General features: G+C 39.7%; 4 protein-coding genes and 1 pseudogene across 4 annotated transcripts; 2 read left to right on the top strand and 3 right to left on the bottom strand.

Annotated features, from left to right (window-relative positions):
- The first annotated feature begins 640 nt into the window (after positions 1-640).
- LOC103321971 (NAD(P)-binding Rossmann-fold superfamily protein) lies at positions 641-3,881 on the top strand. Its single transcript, XM_008223822.2, has 11 exons — positions 641-1,044; positions 1,206-1,351; positions 1,449-1,502; positions 1,637-1,717; positions 1,798-1,843; positions 1,942-2,036; positions 2,116-2,148; positions 2,230-2,364; positions 2,464-2,557; positions 2,657-2,739; positions 3,436-3,881. The coding sequence occupies exons 1-11, from the start codon at positions 879-881 to the stop codon at positions 3,466-3,468; spliced, it is 966 nt and encodes a 321-aa protein (XP_008222044.2). The 5' UTR covers positions 641-878; the 3' UTR covers positions 3,469-3,881.
- A 1,705-nt stretch (positions 3,882-5,586) lies between these two features.
- On the top strand, positions 5,587-6,683 carry LOC103321970 (TLC domain-containing protein At5g14285 pseudogene; annotated as a pseudogene).
- Positions 6,684-6,770: 87 nt separating this feature from the next.
- Positions 6,771-11,852, bottom strand: POLA2 (DNA polymerase alpha 2). Its single transcript, XM_089045087.1, has 16 exons — positions 11,653-11,852; positions 11,492-11,567; positions 11,087-11,218; positions 10,443-10,806; positions 10,269-10,364; positions 10,084-10,163; positions 9,639-9,714; positions 9,366-9,542; positions 8,645-8,749; positions 8,453-8,548; positions 8,267-8,359; positions 8,123-8,161; positions 7,970-8,011; positions 7,592-7,722; positions 7,378-7,504; positions 6,771-7,209 (listed from the first exon to the last, which is right to left on the bottom strand). The coding sequence occupies exons 1-16, from the start codon at positions 11,726-11,728 to the stop codon at positions 7,051-7,053; spliced, it is 1,869 nt and encodes a 622-aa protein (XP_088901213.1). The 5' UTR covers positions 11,729-11,852; the 3' UTR covers positions 6,771-7,050.
- Positions 11,853-12,625: 773 nt separating this feature from the next.
- Positions 12,626-16,604, bottom strand: LOC103321968 (lysine histidine transporter 2-like). Its single transcript, XM_008223819.3, has 6 exons — positions 14,888-16,604; positions 14,361-14,744; positions 13,632-14,131; positions 13,458-13,549; positions 13,279-13,347; positions 12,626-13,174 (listed from the first exon to the last, which is right to left on the bottom strand). The coding sequence occupies exons 1-6, from the start codon at positions 15,061-15,063 to the stop codon at positions 13,076-13,078; spliced, it is 1,320 nt and encodes a 439-aa protein (XP_008222041.2). The 5' UTR covers positions 15,064-16,604; the 3' UTR covers positions 12,626-13,075.
- A 137-nt stretch (positions 16,605-16,741) lies between these two features.
- Positions 16,742-20,372, bottom strand: LOC103321967 (uncharacterized). Its single transcript, XM_089044366.1, has 2 exons — positions 18,908-20,372; positions 16,742-18,271 (listed from the first exon to the last, which is right to left on the bottom strand). Exons 1-2 carry the CDS (start codon positions 19,610-19,612, stop codon positions 16,988-16,990), a joined length of 1,989 nt encoding a protein of 662 aa, XP_088900492.1. The 5' UTR covers positions 19,613-20,372; the 3' UTR covers positions 16,742-16,987.
- Between the last annotated feature and the right edge of the window lie 3,346 nt (positions 20,373-23,718).

Below are 23,718 nucleotides of genomic sequence, written 5' to 3'. Positions count from 1 at the left end.
TTTAAATCTTGAATTGGGTTCCAATCTAGCAAGGTTATGCTATGTTTGGTGATCCAGAATGAATTTAGATAGGATAAAAGATAATCTGATTATGTGTATTTTTGTAGGATAATTTATTCTATGGAATAGGTGTAATGCATAATCTCGTTACTTCAACCTTCGTACATACTTCAAATCAGGGACCCAAGACACAAACACTAGTCCCAGTAAAGTTTATTTATAATTTCTAATCCAATGTAATCATGCAATTCAATTTTATCTCATAATTCAATCTAAATCTTAATACCAACCATAACTTTAACTGTAAACGAAAATCAATTGGTAGCACTAATAAAGGGCATCACCAGGTGTTGGGCTAGTTCTTGGACCAAATTCGGTCCACGGTCGAATAATGACCCAGGCGGCTCGTTTTAGAGCGAAAGCCCAAACCACAAACAATTGGCAGTGCAAATTTTCATAAAACTGGGTCGGGTTACGGTTGAGCTGACTCACCTAAATTTCCTGCCCATCAACTTCAAAATCTCAAAAACAGGTCCTCAATGTTCTCAATATCACAATCCTACCCCTATTATCGACAACACTGTCATTAACGGCTGCACCTGCATGGTAATTAAAAGCAAATGCAGCCCCCTTGTAAAACAGCTCACAAAGTCCCAGGCCCACACTCTGGACACTTCGTTTCCATCGCCATTTCAACAGTCTCCGGAGTTTCCAAGGCCGCAGCACAGAAAACACCTACACACAGCAAAAGCATTTGAATTTCTTTGTTTGTTTCGTTTCCGTTGTATAAAAGTCAAGCGACTTTCTTCCCATTTCTGGCTTCATTTTCTCCCTTCGCATTTATCAACTCTCTTGGCTCGCCCACTGCCCCGAGCTCCATGGCTTCCGTCGCCGCATCAAACGTCGTCGCTTTTAAATCCGCCGATAAATTCAGAGCTCCTGGCGATTCCAGAGCCTGCCATTTCAAGCAATGGGCCCCAGTTGGTAGCACAATCGGATCGGGTCGGAGCATTGGCCTGAAGTACAGATCCAAGAGCAGCTCCGGTACTTCAGTTTGAATTAATGATCGAAACGATTCGTTTTGTCTTGAGATGCTTTTGGATTTGAATGTAGTAGATTAGCCTGATTGGTTATGTTATGCAAGTAAATTGAATTGAATTGAGAGGTGTGGTGTGATTTGATGGTGATCATGGTGTCACATGCAGGTCAGGTGAGGGCTCAGGTGGCCACGGTTGAACAAGCAAGCACAGGAGCAGCACCAAAAGTGGAGGGTCCTGTGGTGGTAGTGACCGGAGCTTCTAGGGGCATTGGCAAAGCCATTGCTCTGTCTTTGGGCAAAGCTGGTTGCAAGGTCGGTCAGTCAGTCCTAGACTCCCCACAGTCAATAGTGCAAAATTCTTCATTTCTGGTTTTGTTGATAATGGATGAATTGATGTTGCCGCATGCAGGTCCTTGTTAATTACGCAAGGTCGTCAAAGGAGGCAGAGGAGGTTTCCAAAGAGGTACAATTAAATCATCTATGCAAATCATATTAATGTGCCTCACTGACTTGTCATTCAGACTGAGTTCGTATATCATGCTTTTATTAGTGATAGAGATAGTTTGTATGTGTATTTGATTATGTTTTTACTTGCAGATTGAGGCATTCGGTGGACAAGCTCTTACTTTTGGAGGAGATGTTTCGAAGGAAGAAGATGTTGAAGCCATGCTCAAAACTGTGAGCAAATGGTCCCTTCTCATAAAAAAATTACATCAGATCATGCTAGTTTAATATGTTTCATGATTTTACATTTGTAGGCGGTTGATGCTTGGGGAACTGTTGATGTATTGATAAATAATGCAGGTGGTTATTGCAAGTTTCACTTGCTCCTTTTTATTTTTCTTTGGATGTGATTTTCCAATTTCATATTCGGTCCTCCTAACTTTCTACCATGGTTTCAGGAATTACTAGGGATGGTCTATTGATGAGAATGAAGAAACAACAATGGCAGGAGGTCATCGATTTAAATCTTACTGGTGTATTTCTATGTACCCAGGTGTGTGTTTATGAATTTTGAATTTTCATGGCAATGTTACTTGACTACTACGCAGAACTGAGAAATTTCACTTTTTCAGGCAGCAGCTAAAATTATGATGAAGAAGAAGAAGGTAAATACCATTCCTTTCAAAAAGTTGTATTCCCACCCTTTAGTCTAATATCTAATATTAGTTGGATGATGCTTTTTTCAGGGAAGGATAATCAATATAGCATCGGTTGTTGGCCTAGTTGGAAATGTTGGACAAGCCAACTATAGTGCTGCAAAAGCAGGAGTAATTGGCCTGACAAAGGCTGTTGCCAAGGAGTATTCAAGCAGACACATCAATGTGAGTGTCCTAAAATTTGATTTTTGTGCTAGTGATCAGACTCGTCCCAGAAGGTATTGATAGTAGTTGATGGAGTCATAAACAATGGATTTCCTTCAGGTTAATGCTGTTGCCCCGGGATTTATTGCATCAGACATGACTGCCAAGCTAGGGGATGACATTGAGAAGAAAATTTTAGAGACCATCCCCTTAGGTGAGCCTGGGGGAAGTTCTACTCTTTCAAATCAAATAGCTTCCCAAGTATATTTGATAATAATTTGCTAAATTGATTTCATACTGGCTGTGATTACAGGAAGATATGGCCAACCTGAAGAAGTTGCTGGACTGGTGGAATTCTTGGCCCTTAGTCCTGCAGCCAGTTACATGACTGGACAGGTTTCATTTTCCTAACTAATTTAATATTCTAGTTTGTTTTTGAATTAATTGTTGAGCTTTGTGTACTTGTCTTATAGTTACCTGAAGTGTGAATTGTTATGGTCAGTGAAATAGGAATAGAAATGCAGTATATGCACCTACCCTGAACATGAATCGTGGGTTTGACGTGGACTCAAATTCAACTTTCATTGACTGCTTAACTTTAAAGTTTGATTGTGACGAAGTTAAATGTTTTAATAGTTTAGCCTCTCTTCTTTATTTTTTTATTATTTTTTTCTTTCAAACATCGTAATCTAAAATTATTTTCTTATCAACATATCATGTTTCCTTAAAAAGTGATAATTGCAAGAAATACATGAGGTATAATTTTGGATCACCAAAACTAGCATATTCAAATGAAAGTGTATCATGTTTTGGATGAATGACCTCACACTACAAAGCATGAGGGTAGCAGTGTGTTTTGTGGTAACTATGCTTTGTATCAAGGAGCTTTATTTTTTGCTCATGGCAGTTCATGGGTAACCACAAACTATTATGTTAGAAACCTTTCATTGCAATTTATATATCAAGGCATGTTATAATGAGTTGGTGTCAATGTCATTACCTTGGTCTTCCCAGTCTTTCACCGTGTATCATTTGAGACAACCTGCTTTTCCATTTTTTGCATCGGTGACCATAACTCACCTTTTTTTGCAGGTGCTCACCATTGATGGAGGTATGGTGATGTAGGTCTACTACACTGCTGACCCCAAGATGTGGATTAGAACGGCTAAGCTTCAAGTTGAGTATGAAATGGAATCGCCGGATTCTAATGGGATATGACAGACAGATTATGTGAAAGCCCATCATCATGTTACAAGTAATTTTCTTCAAGTTAATTCAACAATAAATTCTTCAGCAAGTTTTGATAGAATTTCAGTTTAGCTTGGTAGTGACACTAGTAAAAAGAGCTCTGTAAAATGACCTGTTTGTGGAATGTGTTTGCTAAAATAGAAGTGCAGTTTTCAGTCGAGTTAAACTGCTGATCTGTTAACCATCCATTGATTTGTAGTTTGTGGGTTCCATTGGAACTCAGTACATGATGGATGGTTGAGAATTTACGCTTTATGAATTATAGAGATTATGTTCCCTTTTGCTTTTTCCGGTATGGTATTGGGCCCTAAAAGCTCGTTTGCTAGCTACCATGTCATGCACGCCATTCTCTAGAGAGTGCCGTTACAATTTGAATTCACTAGAAGAATTACAACAAAATGTAGTAATGTTTGGAGTTGAAGATTGGTACCCTTCAAGTCCAGTGTAAAAGGGCCTTGCAGGCTAGTGGTCTCAGATTGAACTCCCATGACACATACATGGGAACATTGGTAGTATGTGTATAAGAAACTCTCATTCTCCTTGTAGTTTAGACTGTCATTTATTTTTAGAAAAAAAATAGTTGAACCAATAATTCCGTGGAAATACTCAATATAGATGTGATGTATTTCTTGGGTCAAATTTTTTGTTCCAAGTATACTTGGTCAAAGTGTTGTCATTGTTTTTGGGGCTCGTAAAATTTTACCCTAATATATCTCCTTCCGTGGAGCTCAATATGAACTAGTTAAGTCATTTGTACAGTGATGTATGGGTCAGGATAGGACTGAATATGTACATTCTTGCACTTGTATTTTGGCCGTCCTTGGTTGTTGTTGGATTTAATTCTTAGTTGAGGTCTTAAATGTTGTTATAATTGTGGCCTCTCCTTTCTTTTTCCTCTCTCAAACATCATAATCCACAAAAATTCTTTAGTTTGTCATGTTTTCCTTGTAAAAGGACAAGAGATGCATGAAGGACATTTTTGGATCACAAAAACTAGCCTAGTTGCATATTCTAGTGCAAGAATTCTACGGTGAGGGCCTTAGGCCCTATCTCTTAATCGTTCGATCAAATTGGTTAGCGGTTGGATCAAATCAAACATTTAATCAACGGTTAAGAGATATGACCTCATCTAAGGGTCATATCATAGTAGAATGACTCGATTTTGGCGAATATGTTCCCTCTAATTTTTCCTGTATGGGATTGGGATTGGGCCCTAAAGCCTTGTGTAGCCATTTGGAAAAGCGAAAAAAGAAAAATAAAGGCCGGAATATTTGATCAAGTCATTGGATAATTCCATAAAATAGATGCAAGTTCTTCCTTGCAAGCATAGAATTATTAGGTGCAGTGCAGGAGGGTTCCAAATTTCATATCCGAATATCCCACCACACGATTCCACCACGAAACATGGACATGTATATCTTCTCAAGTCAAGCAAAGGCGGCAAAGCCTTACAAGCAACGAAATATAAAATACCCTCGCAGCCTTCGTTTATTCACTTTCAGAATGAATAGTCTCCCTTCCCTTGTTTTGATCATTGGCATGTGTTTGTAATTTGTTTTTGCATGTTGGCCCTTTTTGGTCATCATCACATCAAGAAGAATAGTCTTACGTTATGAGACTACATAGTATAATCAGGACTAGGACTTTAATTTCTTTTTCTTTGACAGTACGTCCTTCTAAATTACTCTAATATACAAATGGATGGGAACTCGAGTGCAATGAATGGGTATGATACACTAACATTTTTTTTTTTGGATCGATATTTTAAACTACTCTAATATACCGGGAATGTGAACTCAAGTATAATCCTGTATTTACCAACTTTTTGGTAAACCAATATTCGAAACGACTCTAATATACAAATACAAGATTTCATTTATTAATACCGTAGTACCGATCCACACGAGATTTTCAATCTACTTTTCCCCTACCCCTCACTTTAAAGCTCTCACACTCAGCTTCAAAAAGCAGGTAACCTTCCTTCCATCTCCTCAGTTCAGAATCTGTGTGTATGTGGTTAAACAGAATCTAGTTTCCCCATTCTCTTTTGGAGCCCAATAATTTCTAAGTTTGAACCTTGATTTCTGCATACAATCTCTCTCTCTCTCTCTCTCTCTCTCTCTGTAGCTGTTAATTTTCATGGAGAATTCAATTCTTGGCATCCCAACACTTCCAGCCTTCTTCTCCATATTTCTGCTCATCTATCTCTTTGCTTATTTTGTGGTTTTCCGCAACTGGGGTCCAAAACACAGACCAGAAGCTTCAAGCTGCCTAATCTCTCTAGCTCATGGCCCTACAGCAGCCATTATATCCATCTACTCAATCCTTCACAGCCACAAAGCCCCCACCTTTGCCTCTCCCAACGACACTTTCCAAAACACCATACTTGAATTCAGCATAGCTTACTTCTTCCTTGACCTCCTTCACTATTTATTCTTCTTCCCCAGTGATGTCCTGTTCATCCTCCACCATTTAGCCACACTCTACGTGTTTACGACTTGTCGTTACGTGGTTCATCATGGGGCCTACGCTATCCTTGTGCTTCTCTTTCTTGCTGAAATTACAAGTGGCTGCCAGAACGTTTGGACCCTTGCAAGTTATCGCAGGGCTGATTCACCGGCTGCTGCCAAATTGTACGACTTCTTGTCTCCTCGCTTTTATGTTTTTTACAGTGTCTTCAGAGGGTTTCTTGGACCACTGTTCATGTTCAAGTTGGGGTTGTTTTATGCAAGTGGGGCAGCTGAACCCAAAATTCCCAGATGGGCATGGGTTTCTTGGATGGTTGTGATTTTAATTGCCATCGGCCTTAGCATATTGTGGGTTTTGAATCTTTGGATCGATTGGCACAGAAACAAAGTGCAGAAGAAAGAGACGTAGAACAAGTGTGATGCCTTTTCTTTTTTAAACCTTTTTTAACCTTTTTTTAACCCTTTTTTTTTTTTTGTAAAATTATAAATGGGGTTGTATAATGTTCAAATTTCCAAGATAAGATTCATCTATGTCTTTGTATTATTACTCATGTAACCATTAGACAGGCTGCTGTCTTCTTCACTTATTGGTGTTTTCATTTATGGAGAAGGTTCCAAACTTCACATTGAGGGGTCTCACATCAACTCATTGGTTTCCAAAAATGAGTTCGATTCTTTTTTGGGGGCCTAACACAGTGAGTCTGATTGACATTTGCACCAATCATCACTATCTTTCATTATAGAGAATATAAATGATGACCATGTATTGACATCGAACCAAACCTAATACAGAGAAATCTATCTCCCTTTTACACAAATGAGATGGTAATCCACTTAATACGGCAGCCTATGGAGCTTTCGAAACTTATTGTTCATTGAATACAATAAATTTTAACTTAGGATCATTTTGATCCTAAACTTCTATGCTACAGGCCGCTTACCGGATCGTTCTTGAATGTATACGCAGCAAGTTAAAGAAATCCGATGTTGTTTATATGCCTGTGATCGAAGCATTGCTTGTGTCAGGATTACCATAGTAGTTAAGCTCGACGAAAGTACCTCCTCCTTCTCCCTTGGCCAGTCTTCCCGGATTGACGCAAATGCATTTAACCTGCTCTTTCTCTTCACCTCTTTCACCAAGGGGCAGTACCTGGACCCAAAGTCAAATTTCTGTTAACATCTATTGGTAACGACATCAACTTGGTTTTAATATGCCAAAGTCACAAAATTTAAAACCCATTCTTTATTGGGGTGACAGGCACCTTTCTTTATGATCTTATTACAATTGCTTTAGCTTGAAGTTGGTATGACCATTTACCTTCACAAAATGCTTCATGTCAGAGGGTAAGATGAGAATATCTGGGATCAACGAGATGTTTAGAGCTTCTGGAGCAAGCGAAAAATCCAATGGAATGCCTTCTGCTGGTGGATATAGAGGATAAAAGCTGTCCCAAAAATTATAGAGTATGTTTAGAATTTTAGATAGTAGAGCACCTCTGACCATATAGACGTATTAAGAAATTAGAGCGTGCCTGCGCTGGCTAAGTATATGGTTTGCAAGTCTACTCATGCGATCACTGAGTTTTCCATCCTTTGGATTACGCGAGATCTCCTCTCCACTAAGGTGTTTGAGAATATCCACAGAGCAGCAACCTATCTTGACCTGAAACCAAAAAGTTGTGAACTGGTCAAGATGGAGCTCAATTAAACTCGTGGGGTTAAGTATAAACCATTTGTTTTATAATCCACCATCTTTGTTGACCAAACTGAATGTGCCTTCTACATTGGAATCCAAAGCTTTTTATATTAATAAAATCTTGGCACCAACAAATTGATAATTCTAACATCAAAACTCATTTCGGAAAAGTTACAAAGGTAGTCATAATTTCAGGACAAGAGCCGTTTGTTACCTGATTTGCCTCGAAAATCCCTGGATTTGTGAGACTGGTTATCTGAGTAAGAACATGTAAAATCACTTCGTAAGCATAACGGTAGAAAATAAATTTATTTAGGAGTTGCTCACCAGTTTGAAAGATGAAAGCTCGAAATCCACAAACATGTACCTGATGCCTGAGATTAGCTGGATGAATATCAAAAGCAGGCTGCACAACCAAGAAAAACATATGATCTTAATTTATCATCTCAATGAAGTGTAAGGAAATTGAGCAGATATATCCTATATTTACTTGATTCAAAAGTAGTATTACCTGAGGGAAAACAAAGTCATGGTTAGCATCCCGTATAGATGGTACAAGAACAACGCGTGCATGTGAACCCATGTATTCGACATGATCTTGCAACTGAAAGAAAGATAACATGGAAAAAGGCATGAAGACTGAATCGATCTATATAGTTCTTCAGAGCGACAATTACACAACCCTTTAAGTACATACCCTTCTAAGAATCTCAGAACGGAAAATTTCATCAAAGCTCCTGTCCACAGTTCCTTTCTTAATTTCTGGATGTTCAGAATCAATAAATGGTCCTAGCTGAGAAAAACAACATCAATACGTAAGCAACATAAATGGTTCAAGCAGTTAAATTTTTTAAAAGAAAAATTCAATTGAAGAAAAGTAGATACTTACCAATATAAGCAACTGGGGCAGCGTTTTGCTTGCATATGCTAGCAGCTCTCTTAGAGGCTCAAACAATAAGTTGTCTGTTGTGGTAAAAGGGCCTGATGCGATGATCTGTTGAAATACAAAATTATAGGTTACCAAAGGGGATCAGAGATTTGCATGGAATTGTGAAAAGTTCAATCATTCCACACATTGATTTCATATTAGCAATGAGCAAGTACTATATATAACATCATATACATAAACCTGATTTTTTTTCCATTTTTTGCTTGTGTCCAGAAATCTAGGAAAGTACGCTGCCTTGCTTCAACTATCTCAGTTAGCAACCCAACTCCTCTGCCTCTTCAGTTAATGAACAATTTCTCTAGTCAGAAAGCTAATATTTTCAAGTATTTTTAAGTCGTTCTTATCCATTAAGCCTCCAGCTTAGTAATCTTTTAATTGTACAGCAGTGTGGCACCGGAGTCCTTAAAACATTTCTAAATTATATAGCCTCCATTAAAAATCATCACTAGACAGCCTACTCTTAGGTTCTCCATATTCACATTTAAATATTGCTTTCCAACTCAGGTCGAAGTCTTGTATGATAAATGATTCTGTGGTGTATTGGACAGTACTACACTGATGTTGACTGACAAATAACATAAGCTTCGCATAAAAGAAAAAAATTTATAATAATATCTACAGTTTACTCGCACGAAGTAACACAGGCTACAAGCTTACACACCACTGATAGTTCTGGTTGTGTACCGGACACACCATCTGACAAAATCTCCTGATCCAAAGCTTGCCTTTTTGCAGGAGGCAAGTTTGCATCATCAGCAATAGGCAAAGGGATTGAATCTACCAGTTTTGAAGCAATAAAGCAGTGTCCACTAGGATTGATCCCTTCGATACCTACTAGCTGCAGGAATGCAGTCCTTCCATGTCAGAATTTAGAATCGGAACACTATTTCAACATTTGGAACAGACCATGGTTCTATTTTTTCATGTTCCATACCTGGCCTGGAAAGATTGAAAACTGGCTCAAGTTTTGTAATTCTATACGAACACGCTGGCCTCCAGAATGCTCTGCGCTGTCAAAGATTGAAAGGAAAAAAAATGTTTATCTAAAGAATAACAATATATAACCAGCAGTTTTCAAGAGAGTGAACAATGATGCTTAGGCCTGTTTCAGCCCTAACAGAATAACTGTGGAGCCCAACCTGGGCCTAAGCATTGCCTTAAAGAAGGCTAAGATCCTGAGACAATATTGTTCACTAGCTAAACTTAAGTAAAAACCATTTTTCAAGCCCTTCACAGATCGATATCATGTTCGAAGGTGTAGTCATGAATGTTCTCAGTCTACTGACATATCATTGACAAAACAGGAAGAATACTAGCCAGTAGGCCTGTTAGTAAACTGTTCACATGAAGAGTATATAGGAAAATCCAGGAATTTCTACCTGCTTTGCAACAAGGTGGACTTCTCGTTCAAATGGCCCTCTCCATCACAATAGATCATGCCAACAGTAAATATGATTTTCTGAAACATAATAAGATTAGATCATAACTAGTCTCAGAGTGACTTGGAGGAGATTGAGTTGCCGAAAAATCTTCCTACCAGGGGAAGAGGGTGCAGGTACCATACCTGAGAAGAAACTGTAGGATCCAGCGGTTCCTCATACTGCCCAGATGAAACCAGTGCAGTTGCATACTTACTAATTCGGTTTTCAAGTGCATTAAACTAAATCACCAAAAGCTTAAGTTAGTGGAGAATATATATGGAGGTGAAGATCAACATACTTTCTTAAGTTTTCCTTACCCTATCTTCAGTCCTATCATACATAAACCGACAGCCTATTTCAGGACCTGAACCATGGATTATTAAAGAACACCTCTTTCCAGGCTTAACCTTCCTGATAATGTCATCATCCTCATGATTCTCATTATCATCTTCTTTTTCCCCATTCTCTGTATTTGGCTTGTTATTGATGCTAAACTTCACAACCAACTTGTCTGTTCGTTGTCCAAAAGGAGTTGCGAGTTTCGATGGTTTCCCAGAAGAAATGTTCCCAATTGCTTGCGGTGTTGAGTCAGATGGCTCTGAGTAATGGTTCTGAGATTTGAATGGTGGTGGAGTGCCAAGAACGTCTTCCCTTATATCTTCATCTTCATCATTCAAAATCCTGCACATGGTTTCTCATCAAATACTGAATTTCTGAAACTAGTCAACATTTATGCCACCACAAATGAACAATTATTATATACAAAAAGGGAAATGCTCCATTAAGGATTTTATGTTCAGGATTAGTTAAGGATTTCTAAACCTATCCATTGGATTGCATGTATGGAATATGTAACCCACTAACACATCTAATGGATGGCTGCAATTAGAAATCCTTAACATAAAATCCCTACTGGATAAGCTCCCATTCAAAAAAGCTCAAAATCATATATTGTGCTTACATGTCCACATCTCTGCTTGAGTAGATATGCAGATCGAGTTCCTTTTCATCGATGGCAACTTTCTGCTGACTTTGCAAATACCCTAAAAACCCATCCATTTCGGCATCTTCTACCACAGTTCCGTTTATTTGCCTGCCACAAAATCCTATTTCAAACCAGATAATAATTGGCAACAAAGGTCTATACACAAAACTAATCCCTCTCTCCGATGGCCATAAAAGAAAAAATACACCCAAGAAAATAAGCTAAAAATTAAAGTTAAGAACTATACTCAAACACAAAATTGAATTATTTTAAACGTTTTAGTAAAAAACGCAAATGAATTTTAAGTTTTTGGTTTTTTCTGTAAGCAATATAAGGGTAAATGTATTCAAGATAAAACAAAGGGGGAGGATGATAAAAAACCTGTTGAGGTAGTAAATCTCCCAGCTTGAAACGAGATCCGCAGGAGTGAGTTTGAAATTTATGCAGAATGTGGCGCCTAATCGAAAATTGTGGCATCAATATACACTCATTTGTAAATAGCGATGAAGTTCAAATTGGGAACAGAAGGCGAAAGATCTTACATTTTTGAAGTATTTCCTTTTCTTTGTCGAAAGTGAAACCACTGTTGTTGAACTCCGCTTTGATTTCGTCTTCCATGTGGCGCTCTGGTTCACTCTATCCCTCTAGGGTTTCAGAAGCTGCCACTTTTGAGAGTTGCCGGGAATTGGCGGGAAGAGTTGAGATTTTGGTGGGTAACCATTCTGCATTTCCTATACTGCCCTCTTTCTATTTGTGGATTCCAACGCTGCGTAACCGCATGTGATCTATAAACGACGTGTCGTTTCATTTCGGACTTATTGTTTTTGGGTTTCGGTTGGGGCCCAAGCCCAAAATATTACGCCCAAACCATACAGACTATTCTTTAATTTACTCTCCATTATATAAACATGGGGATAATTGTAGAATCGTCACGTGAACTTATACATTAGTTTTAATTTGTCATTTTAAAGAAAAATTTAAGCAAAATGTCACTTAAGTTTTCAAAATGCATGATTTGTCACCTGACTTCAACATCATCCAATTTTCCATCCATTTTGAAGGGTATTTTAGTCTTTCCAAGCAAGAGTGATTATATAAAAAAAGAGGGTTTACATATTGGAAAGACTACAATCCCCTTCAAAATGGATGAAAAATTGGATGATGTTAAAGTCAGGCAACAAATCATGGATTTTGAAAACTTAAGGTGACATTTTGCTTAAATTTTTCTTTAAGGTAACAAATTGAAATTGACGTATAAGTTCAGGGGACATTTCTACAAAAATCCCTTTAAACATGACATCCAAGGCAAAAGTTGGATTCTTATCCTCTTAGGTTATAATTTGATTCATATTGATTTGGACACCCTCCATGTTCTTACTCAAATTTGTAAAAACTTGTACTCAATAAACTTTAATTTGTAGCTTAAGCGTTTAAATGCAGTTACTTTGCACTCGAGGTTTGTATTCGAATATCTCTCTCCCTCAATCTGGCTTGTATCATGAAAAAAAAAAAAAAAAAAAAACTTTACGTATTCCAATTTCTCCTCTTCTTTTGAGAGATGAAGAACAACCAAATAAGTAGAGTTGATTGTGGCAACAACAATTATCAAGGGGAAAGAAAGAACCGATTTATTCCTCTCTCACATGCAACAACTTTTCCTACCATATTCAATAATATTTGCAGTTCAACTAATCTGATCCCTTTTCTTATTGTGTTTACACAGACTACTAATTCGTATTAAATAAATAATAATAAAGTTAACAATGCTACTGACGTGTTTAGCCATAATTATTCTGCAACAGCTCTAGGAAGCCCACATGAGTCATATCCTATCATGTTCCTTGGAGGTACAAAAGTCAAACTTCCAATGCCAACTGCTGTGATGATGGCCTTATCAACATGATCATCTACTTTTGAGCTTGAATATATTAAGATGACCTCTTGTTGCATATATAAACTAGTAGTTCATGAGAAGAATTTGTAGGTTTTTGCTTGCAGAATGATATTCCTTAGGGCTCCAATGGGTGCTAAAATCATCAACGTAACACCAAGAATAATGCATAGCTGAAATGTTTGAATGAAGAAGAAAAAAGAAAGGTCAGCATTGTGAATGAGCCTAAAGATCATAGCTAGAGGAAATTAATCGAAGCGAAACCAGCGCAACATACCCAGTTTATGCACCAAGATAGACTGAATCGTTTCGGTTTGTAGATGGAAAGCCACATGACGCAGGGAAGCTGCAAATTTTAAAGAACCATTACAAAGTTAAGCTCAATTTGGATCTTTAGACTTAGATTGTATAAACAGCACACATGATGCAGAGCAATGAATCTTTTAATTTGCTTACGAAATATGTGGTTGGGGCGAAAGCAAATCCCCCAAAGAATCCCAGAAGGCCACTGAAGAAAGGGATGGCTATACCAATGATCATGGTAAATGCTGCAGATTAAGAACAAACTATGATCAGTACTGAATTATTGGCATGGAAATTGAACAAAGTTCACTCCATTAATGGACTTACCAACGTATGTAGTGCGAGTAACAAATCGAAGGGCGAAAGAAGGCGTGAAGTTCATCTTCTTGACCAGAAAAGTTTCAATCATGTCAAACACTCCCATTGCAAACACTTGGTAGCTTCCAATGACATGGACCACAACAAACATGTTAGCAGTTGCAATTAGCCAAACGGGTTTATCTAATGAGATGAGGATGTTGTCTTCAATTTTGTTTCCGTAAACCCAGTAGCCAACAAAACAAACAGGGAAGTAGCACAAAGCCACCACAATGTATGCCACAATCACTCCTTTCCACATGGGACCCTTGGAAGGCTTCTCCGGGGTAGAGGGAATGGTTGCTTGGATCTCCAAAACCACATTGTGACCAGCGTAGGCAAATGCTACGTCTCCCAACCCACTGAAGAAGTTAAAGACAGCTCCAGAATTGGTTTTAGCTTTGTAGCTGTAGTCCACGTTTGGTTCAACCCCCTTGTGTAAAGCAGCACCCCATGCAATTGTTGAGTAACTGCATATGATCCATCCCCAAGACAAAAATTGTAAGTAAGAAATCAGATAATCGATTATACTAAAGTCACAAACAAAATTTCCAATTTTAGTTACCAAATGATCGTGTGCCGGTGTCTAAATATTTTGGGGATATGTTTTATAGTTGATATCTCTAGCATTACCTCAAGGACAAAAGTTCCATGTATACAATTGTGGTGACGGTTCATTGACTTGAAGAAATGAATTACCTCAAGGACATGACTGCTGCAGCCAGTGAGATACCAGAGATGGCGTTGAAGTTGGGGAGATGGGAGAGAACAAAGTGGGAAGAAGCAAAAATCATAATCCAGTAGGAGGTCTTGATTGTTTTGCAACTTGGACAAATCACATCATGGAACTTCTCCAGTGATTTTCCTCCTGTGACCATATACACTATGTTGACACCAACTTCCACAACTAGCTGTTGGGGTACCACAATCCACAGCCCCAGCTTCTCTCCAAAGGCATGCTGCCCCAGCTCATGGTACCTATCAAACCGCTTCCCGGGCACCATTTCATGCATCTCAACCATTTGCCACAGTGTGTATAGGGTGATGATCCATGACAGAATCATAATAGCCACACCAGGACCCCTATAATTTTCCCAGAAAATAAAAAATAAAAAACAAAAACAAAACCATCCAAGTTCTGCCATGAAATGAAGCAAATTATAGGGATGAAAGTCATGAAATGAAGCAAACACATGCATATGTAAATAAATATATCATGTACATACCATCCAAGTTCTGACATGGCGTAAGGAAGGCTGAGGACACCAGCCCCCACCATGGCAGTGACATTGTGGAAAGCAGAGTACCACCATTTGGCATTCCTAGCAGAAGTGATGGGAAGCCAATCATCAATCTGCTTCTGCCTGGCTGCGGCATCTTCAACATCCCTTGCTTGAACCATTTTTTTCTTTTCTTTCTAGGCTTCAACAAAACTAAACAGATTTAAAGAAGGGCAAAAGCAAATAGTGAAGAGCAAGCAATTGGCCTGTAAACTCACCCAAAGCCATCACCTTATATTTGTTGTTGGAGACATGAAAGAAAGCCAAAATTAGCAAAGTTGGCCAAGTTAGTAAGTTTCAGTTTCTCTTTTGTACTCTAGGATAGGAAAGCCATCCATCCATTTAGCGGAGTTGAGCTGTAACACGGGTTAAATTACCACCAAGCCCCTATTATCTCACTCTTAAGATCAACAAACTTGCTTTACTTGTTACCTCCCGAGGTGTCATCTGTAAAATTGTGAGTGGGGAGAACTTGTACGGATTCAAAGATTCAGCTTGGTAAAAATAAAACCGAGCATGGCGGGATTCCATGTCTTGATACATTAAAGCCAACCCCAAGTAACAAACGTTGACGTCTCCAAAGACCAAGGGGAGACCTTAGACCCTTCGACCAAGGTCCCATGGAGACTCATGTTCTTGTCTTTAAGACATGGCTCCCACCATTATCTCATTTCAAGGCTTCCTATATCTACTCGCTAGCTTATTAGTAGCATTTCTTTTTATGTTCATATTTTATTTATTTATTAGGTTATCTTTTTTGGATAGATCGAATCCTTTATCTAACGTAATCCTAACCATTTTTATGTTACTATGTACACGTGATTGAGAGTCTGAAGTTAGGATATACTTAGATAATTTTGTTAATCCGAAGTTAAATTTTATGCTCGCATGTCCACAAGTCATGTCGAGAGTGAGCGTATGATTAGGCCCACATTAACACTGCAATCTCCTACTTTTAAAAGTTCCTGTTTGTAACTTAGAAATTTGGATAACTGAATTTGGAAAAATAGGAGAAGCGTGTGGTCCTGACTTGAGAATGTCATAATAGGAAAGAACGAAGTCAGCCCATCTCAAATGGCACATGAGTTGCTTGTTGTCCTTTTGGTCAAAAATTTCCTATACCAAGCTTTTTCTTGCATCAAATTCCTGATTGTGAGGATCAGGATACCAAGCATTTCTATAAAGAAGGCATGCATGCATTGTGGCTGGCGTATCGAGTATGAGAACATGTCCAAGCAAAATAAGAAATAAAATTAGTGGACAGTACAATTCAAGCCACACCTAACCACATCATTGTGTGTATGAACATCAATTTCAAGCCAATCTAAGTTTGAAGTCGATTATATACAATGGTAGTTGGTATATCAGATTGCAATTGTTAGCGGATATCAAAGGTTCAAAGAGGCATGAATGACAAAGAAACGCTTCACATTTCTAACCACAAGTTGGCATGAAAAGACTTATAAAAGATGAAAAGAACAACAAGAACAGCAGTGAGAACAGGAAAATTGCAACCATGTAAGCATTTTATGGCCCTCTGTAGTTTTATGATGGGATTTTCAAAGCCTAACGAACCTAAACACTTGGTTGTGCCAAAACTAAGTAGCTTTTTTTATGTCAATTTTTCAACAAAGATAAATTGGTCATCTGGAAGTCACTTGTGAAGGCTAACCAGAGAAGATAGGGGAAACCATTTGATCACTATGAAGCATAAATTTAAACTTAGCTGACTCAACAATCATACAACCAGTGTGCAAGGGCCAAAATTCATACAACACAAGAGGTATTGGGGTTTACAAATACGCCAAACACACATCCCTTTCATAGCATTTTTTTAACATTATTCAGACAGCTTTTACACCTTGTATGCAACTATGCATATACTTCACAGATATTATAAAACATGTGATCTAAAGAGGGGAGAAAAGGATAAAGAAAGAAAGAAACCATATCTATAAAGAAAAAAACTTTTTGAGAACTCACCATAATTCTATTAAATCTATAGGTCTAAGGAAGAACACCAACCAACTCATTTGTACAGTCTGATCAAGCAACTAGAGAAGTGGAATGTTTGTAACTCTGATTTGACCATGCGCAGCTAATTGATTCTTCCGTGTCCAGGCCTTGCGCGCCAACACACAAATATTGGTTTATTATCTTCTTGTTGAACTCACTCTGTTTGAAGTTCACTTGTGGCGCTTTCCCATTTGAGCAAGAGGGTCCTAGAATGTCAACACTCTTCTCTTTGTCAATGAAAGTAGGTGAAGACATAGATGACCTTGACAGAGGACCTGAAAATGAATGAGCTGGAAAAGCTAAATGAGGCTTTGCCTGAATTACACCATGTGTTAGACCAGCAGTAAATTTCATCTTAGTGTATGGGCTTGGAAGAAAACTCCTGACAGAAAGCGTCCTTTTGTTGTTTGGAAGGGAGGAAGATTTCGAATACATCTGCCGAAGTGGGATTGGATTGTCGTCCAAATCTATACATGGACTAAATGACTCCGAAGAATCACCATCTCCTAAGTCTCTGATAGATTCCTTTTTTTCTTTCCTCCTAGGCCATTGAAGGAGAAACTTAAGGCGCCTTGCTGCATAATTTACAGAACCTGACTTCTTATTGTTTACTGAGTTGGCTGAGCCAAACTGATTTAGCTCGCCTGAGAATTGCACACTTGACTGTTCACAACTGGCATCAGAAGCATTGTCAATGCCTGCGTATAAGAATATCTCTGCATCAGGAATTCTGAAGGAGGTCCCAGGACTGTTCCCAATACCCTGCATTTTCAAATGGGAAACAAGGGCACTCCTGGCTTTATGATCTTGACACTTGGAGATCCCTCCAGCTGAAATCAATTGCTTGATCAGAAGTTCAGAAGATGCTGACTTTGGCCTTCGCTTGAGAATATCTAGTGGGGTCATACCATCAGAATCACGGATGTTCAAATCAATTGATGGAGCAGTCATGAGGAGTTCCACCAAATTACATTGAACGTTCTCAATTACAGCCATGTGAAGAGCGGTTCGTCCATCATTGTTCCTAACATTAATAATGTCCTGCGTGTTCACAATATTACCACATACTAATTGCTTAGTGAGCTCGATCTGTTTGTCCAGCCTCCGGAAACCGGGGCTTCGGAAACCAGCAACTGCCAAATGTAGAAAGGTATCACCATAGTTGTTTGATAAAGAGGTTAATGAGGGAGATGCACGAATTAGGACCTCCACCACAGCTAAGTGACCCCTATAAGCTGCCACGTGTAAAGCTGTGTTCCCTTGATTATCTACAATGGTGATGATATCAAAGAATGCTATTAGATACTCAACCACCTGCATAAAGAATGATCAAACTTAACATTATAAGTAGTAGTTCAATGTTCGAAAGGATAATTTGAAAATTACGGTTATCAACAATTATCTGCTTGATCATCAACAGAAGAATGATATATCTTAGGTTCAAATTTAACCAAGCAAGAAAACGAGTACTTCAGTCAAGTTGCAGTGCCTGTGAGGCCATTAAATTTAGTGAGCGGCCATCACCATCATAAATCCAACTATTTACGAGTGGACGTTAAGGCCAAGCAAGCAACTAACCACATAACTGTTTATCTAGAATTTAGGTCAATCGGTGCTCACTCCCTTTTATATGCTCTTTCAAATGAAAAGAGCAACCAAAAAATGTCAGTACTATAACTCAAAACACAGGCACTCACATAAATTCAAGTAATAAAAAATAAGTGAGCAAGAAATCTTCCATCTTCTAAAAATCTTTCTTAATTAAGCCCCCCACAATTCATGAATGACTGAGTATCAGATCTGCAATACCTTCAATTGCATCAATATTCTAAGAAACGATAAGAGAGTAACTGAAATCTAAGCAATGAAAAGATTGTTCTGAAGCAACTAGCATGTTTGAATAGCTGTATACATGAAGCATCTAACAAGCATATAACACAAGAGCCTCACCTCAACCTGCCCTCTGCCAGAGGCTGTATGCAAAATAGTAGATCCCTGAGCATCCCTGTAAGCCAAAACATCTTCACAATCCCCAAGGAGATCCCTCAATATCTCCAAATTCCCACCTCTAGCAGCAGCATGAACCGCACGGTTCATCATTTCCCACTTGAAATCTGAAGTAATATCACCCAACCGTTCTTCCACTTCTCCATTGCTAAGACTAAACCTTGGGGAGACTGAGAAATCAAACAAGAGCCTAAAAACCTCAGAGTTCTTGCTCCTGGCTGCAGCATAAAAGATGTCAGTGACACCATACTCTCCTTCTCCAAAAACAAGAAGAGGATCTCTTTCTAGCAACTCTTTGACAAAACCCACATCCCCAGCTGAGGCAGCAGTGTACAGAAGCCAGCCACCATAGCCAGCCCTGATCAGAGAGTTGTGGCCCCTCTGTGCTTGGCACTCATGGAGGAGTCTCTTGGCAACTTGAGAGCGGCATTTTGCAACATCATCAAATTGAGCCTCGTCATCCCAGACAGTTTCAAGGCGCCGAATTCGGCGAAGAGAGGTCAGCTTGATGAGGAGGTTGGTGTCAAGGTGAAGAAGCTCACTGACTAAATCATATAGGCCATTGGCTGCTGCCCAATCAATAGGTGATGCATACCACCACTGGTCTCCAGTGCTCTCCCATCTAAGAGGGAAGTATGAGGGAGGCATTTTAACCCTGAAATTGACTTAAAACAACAAGTTTCACAAGAACTCAGTCAAGCACAAAGCTTTCAAATTATACCATCAAGCAAAATAACAATAACAAAAAATCAGAGATGATACATGAAGTGAAAGTGGAAAGGGCCAGAAAGGCAAAAATGGGAACTTGTTCTCTTAAATGGGAAAATTGTTGAAAAGCTAAAAGAGTGAGGCTTTTTCTTGGAATGAAGATATAAGAATCAGTGTAACTGAACTCTTAAACCAAAAACATTCAATTAATAGAGAAGTCTACAACAGATGGGAAAACTGACCCATCACCCATCATATGAGAAATTGAGAATGACATAAAGTTTTAGATGAAACCCAACAGATTTGATGCTAAGAAATGGGGATTGGAGGATTGGAAGGTGAAGAGTAAGCAATAAGAGTCATTTTTTATATGCCCAGATGAAGCTATTATGCAAACAAATAAAGAGATAAACAGGGGACTCTCAGCCTTTTAGCCTTTTAGGAAGAGAATAAAAGGAACAGTAGAATGAGTGAATGTAAAGAGGAAGCAACATTTAGAAGATAACAAAAGGAAAATGGCTACTTGATTATCAGATTTTTGGAGGGTATTTTATATGGTGGAGGGAAAGTTAGAGACAAAGCATAGAATGATAAAGATTCGTTTGGTCCGTGAGAGCAAAGTAGATTTGATAGTGAAATGAGATAAAAGAGTTTTATAATATTACGTTGGAGACTGGTGGTGACGGACCAAACTATGAGGTTCACAGTTTTGATGAAATTTTAATGGGATTTTTTAGCTACTTCACAAGGAAAAAGAGGGACAAAAATCAAGGGACCGGCGGTGGCGGTTGAGTTAGGATCTCAAGTCCATTGATTTTTTCTAAAGTAATTTTCTTTTTCTTTTTTAGGAATTGGTGAAATAGACTGTAGACTTGTGACAAAGAGACCCCAATTTAAAGGGAGAGAAAAAAAAAAGGTTAATTTTGTGGGACTACATACTATGGTAGGCGTGACCTAATTATCTGGGTGCATAAATGGGAAGTTGGGTTGAAATTAGTGGGATCCTCCTCTACGATGGAATCCGATCTTTGAAATTATAAATCAGTTAGTTAAGATAGTTTGTTTGTCACTTTACGTTTAAGTTCGGCTCTTTTTTCATGTAATGTAACATAAAGTGATGACGAAAACATTGTCTGTCAACTCATAAGATAAGTGTTGCTTATGGTTGAAGAGAAACACATAATATGGTCTCTATTGTGTAATTATGGGACTTGTTGTCACTAACAACTCAATTAATAAGTAATAGCAGACAGACAGTGGTCAGTGAAATAAGTAAAGAGGCACGTGTTGTCACTAACAACTCAATTAATCAAAGCTACACTTAATTAGGTAGAATGGTTGGGTACGACGTGGTCCATGGTGGTTGTGTGGGAGCAGATATTTTCGTCTCCAATCACAGCTCGCCACGTGGAAAAGAAGATTATCTATTTTAATTAATTAATTGAACCAGTTTATCTGGCCAATTAATTAATTGGGATAAATATCTTAATTAACATGATATTATCTTTATTTAATAAGATAATATCATTAATTAAGATATTATCCTAATAAAGAGAAGATAATGTCATTATCTCATATATTATCTCCATAAAAAGAGATAATATCATTTAATTAGATATTATCTCAGTCCAACTTGATCCCTATTTAATTTGGGTAGAGAATAAACTCAAGCATATTCTCTATTAAACCCAGCCCCGAGGCTCCTATAAATAGATGACTTCATTTATCATTCAAGGTACATCTAAACCTACTCCTAATACCCGAGAAAAATACCCAAACTCTCTCTTTCTCCTCTCCACTCTCCATATTTTCTCCACACGGCCGCCACCACACACGGCTCCCCGCCTGGTTCACACCCTACATAAACACTACTCCGTACCCTTTGCTTAGCTATTGTTTTCCTACAAACACTCGAACTAACTTAGGCATCGGAGGGCCTTTGGCCAACACCCCGGGTGTGGTCTATTTACTCAATCTGTTTTACAGGAATCGAGGAAGAGAGAGAAGGAAGATCGAAGGTTGAAGGATCTAGAAGCGAATATTCTCCCGTGAGATTATTTGCACAAACATTTGGTGCTTTCATTGAGAGCACGAGTTATACTCAACGCGTGCTCAAGGAATCCGTTCCTCCTATTTTCCAATCTACCGAAGCCTTCCAAACAACCATGGTTGGAAGCAAACGCACTAGAAGCAAAACCGCCGTGGCTCGATCCGAGATGGCCCAAAGCCATTCCACCCACGATCCCGCGATCGACATGGTGGCACCACCACCTCTCGCCACCGTGCCACCTACCGGACCCGCAACCGGATCTAGCAACCTCCGTGGCACTGCCGCCGAACATGGTGGACCCTCCCATCAAGGTGGGCTCGTTACCACCACCGATTTAGGCCCGGTCTTGGAGCAACTGCAAGCGTTCCCTCCATTACCTCCACGCTCAACGCACACTCTCGGGTACACGTCTAATGAAACCCTAGGCCGTGTGCAATTGGGCTCCACACGCTTCTCTCCTCCCGATCCACAAAGTCAAGCAGATCTCAACCTGAGAGTCGACCAGCTAGCTCAGAGAATGGATGACCAAAATGCTCTTATGAGGCAGCTCATTAATCAAATAAGCATGGCTCAAAATCTTGGCCTTGGACAACCAGGCGAAGAAAGAAGAATAGACGAACGCATCGGTGGGCAGCTCAACGGGCACCAAGCGGGTCGAGCAGGAGTGAGCAGACAAGGCGATGCACAACCACGTGATCAGCTTGCCGACATGTCGCAAGCATTTGCAAGCCACACGCAAAGCAACGTGCGAAAGGCTAGGCCCACGACTTGACGTCCGTGCTCGCCTTTGGGCCCGCAGGGAAATGTGCTTCAAAGGCTAGGCTCCCAAGGAGATCAAACTGACAATCACCGCAATGAGGATCGTGAAGATAGGCGCTCCGCTGCCCACTCGCAGAGAAATATTCACGAAAGGCTAAGCCCGGAGGTCAACCCGGTAACCATCGTAATGAGGATCGTGAAGAGAGGCACTCCACGCCGCCCAAGCGCAGAAAATCCCGCAAGCGCAGTCCACCAACACGCCTCCTAGGCGTGGACGAGAGGACCGACCACGCGGACCAACGAGGAGGTCAATCGACACGCTCGAATCGCAAAAGTCGCCAGCGTGATCAACCGCAATGCGCGCGAAGACGTTGAGAAGCTTGTGAATGACCGACTTCGAGACTTAAAGACTAGCGGGAACCTCGAGGATGCACTACGTAAGGAGATGGACCAAGCGATCTCTACTCCTTTCACCTTGAAATCGAGCAGGCTGCTCCCAAACGATTCTCAACGCCCTCTTTTACATGCTTCAAAGGCGATTCCGATCCCGAAAACCATCTGAAGCATTTTAAGAGCCTTATGATCCTCTACAAAGCCGAAGACGCGCTAATGTGCAAGGTGTTTGCAATGACTTTGCAAGGAGCAGCTCAGGATCGTTCCACACCCGCCATCTGGGTCGATCAGCAGCCAAGGAGCTTGCTTATGTCTTCACTAAAGAATACACTTCTTATCGGTCAATCAAGAAGAATCCGACCATCTGTTCAACCTGCACAAGAAGTCCATTGAATCCCTGCGAGACTACATCAAGAGGTTCAAAGCGGAGAGGGCAAACATTGTCGGATGTGATGACCAAATTGCGTCCTCTGCCTTCAAGAGAGGGTTGCCAACTGAATGTGAGTGTATCGCGAGCTGACCATCTATCCTCGCCAAACACTGGTAGAAGTCTTCGCTATAGCAGAGCGCTACGCATTATGGGACGACGACCGATCGCCACGAAGAAGGGTGATCAAGTAGCCGAGCAGTAAGCCAAGAGAACGGCAAGCGTAGATCACGCCTCGTGGAGGTGCTTCAGCAGCGGAGAGCTACACCAAGTTCACTATCCCGATACACCAGATCTTGGCCCAAGTAAAAGACATGCCTTGGTTGAAGAAACCATCGCCTTTAAAGGGAAACCCAACCAAGAAGGATACCAGTAGATACTGCACATTCCATGAAGGGCATGGTCATTACACAAACG

The sequence above is a fragment of the Prunus mume genome, linkage group LG2 (genome assembly GCF_029339155.1).
Source record: "Prunus mume cultivar Tortuosa linkage group LG2, ASM2933915v1, whole genome shotgun sequence".
In the NCBI taxonomy this organism is placed as follows: Eukaryota; Viridiplantae; Streptophyta; class Magnoliopsida; order Rosales; family Rosaceae; genus Prunus; species Prunus mume.
The sequence above is the reverse complement of the archived record's forward strand: the minus strand, read 5'-3'. Positions and strand labels throughout refer to the sequence as shown.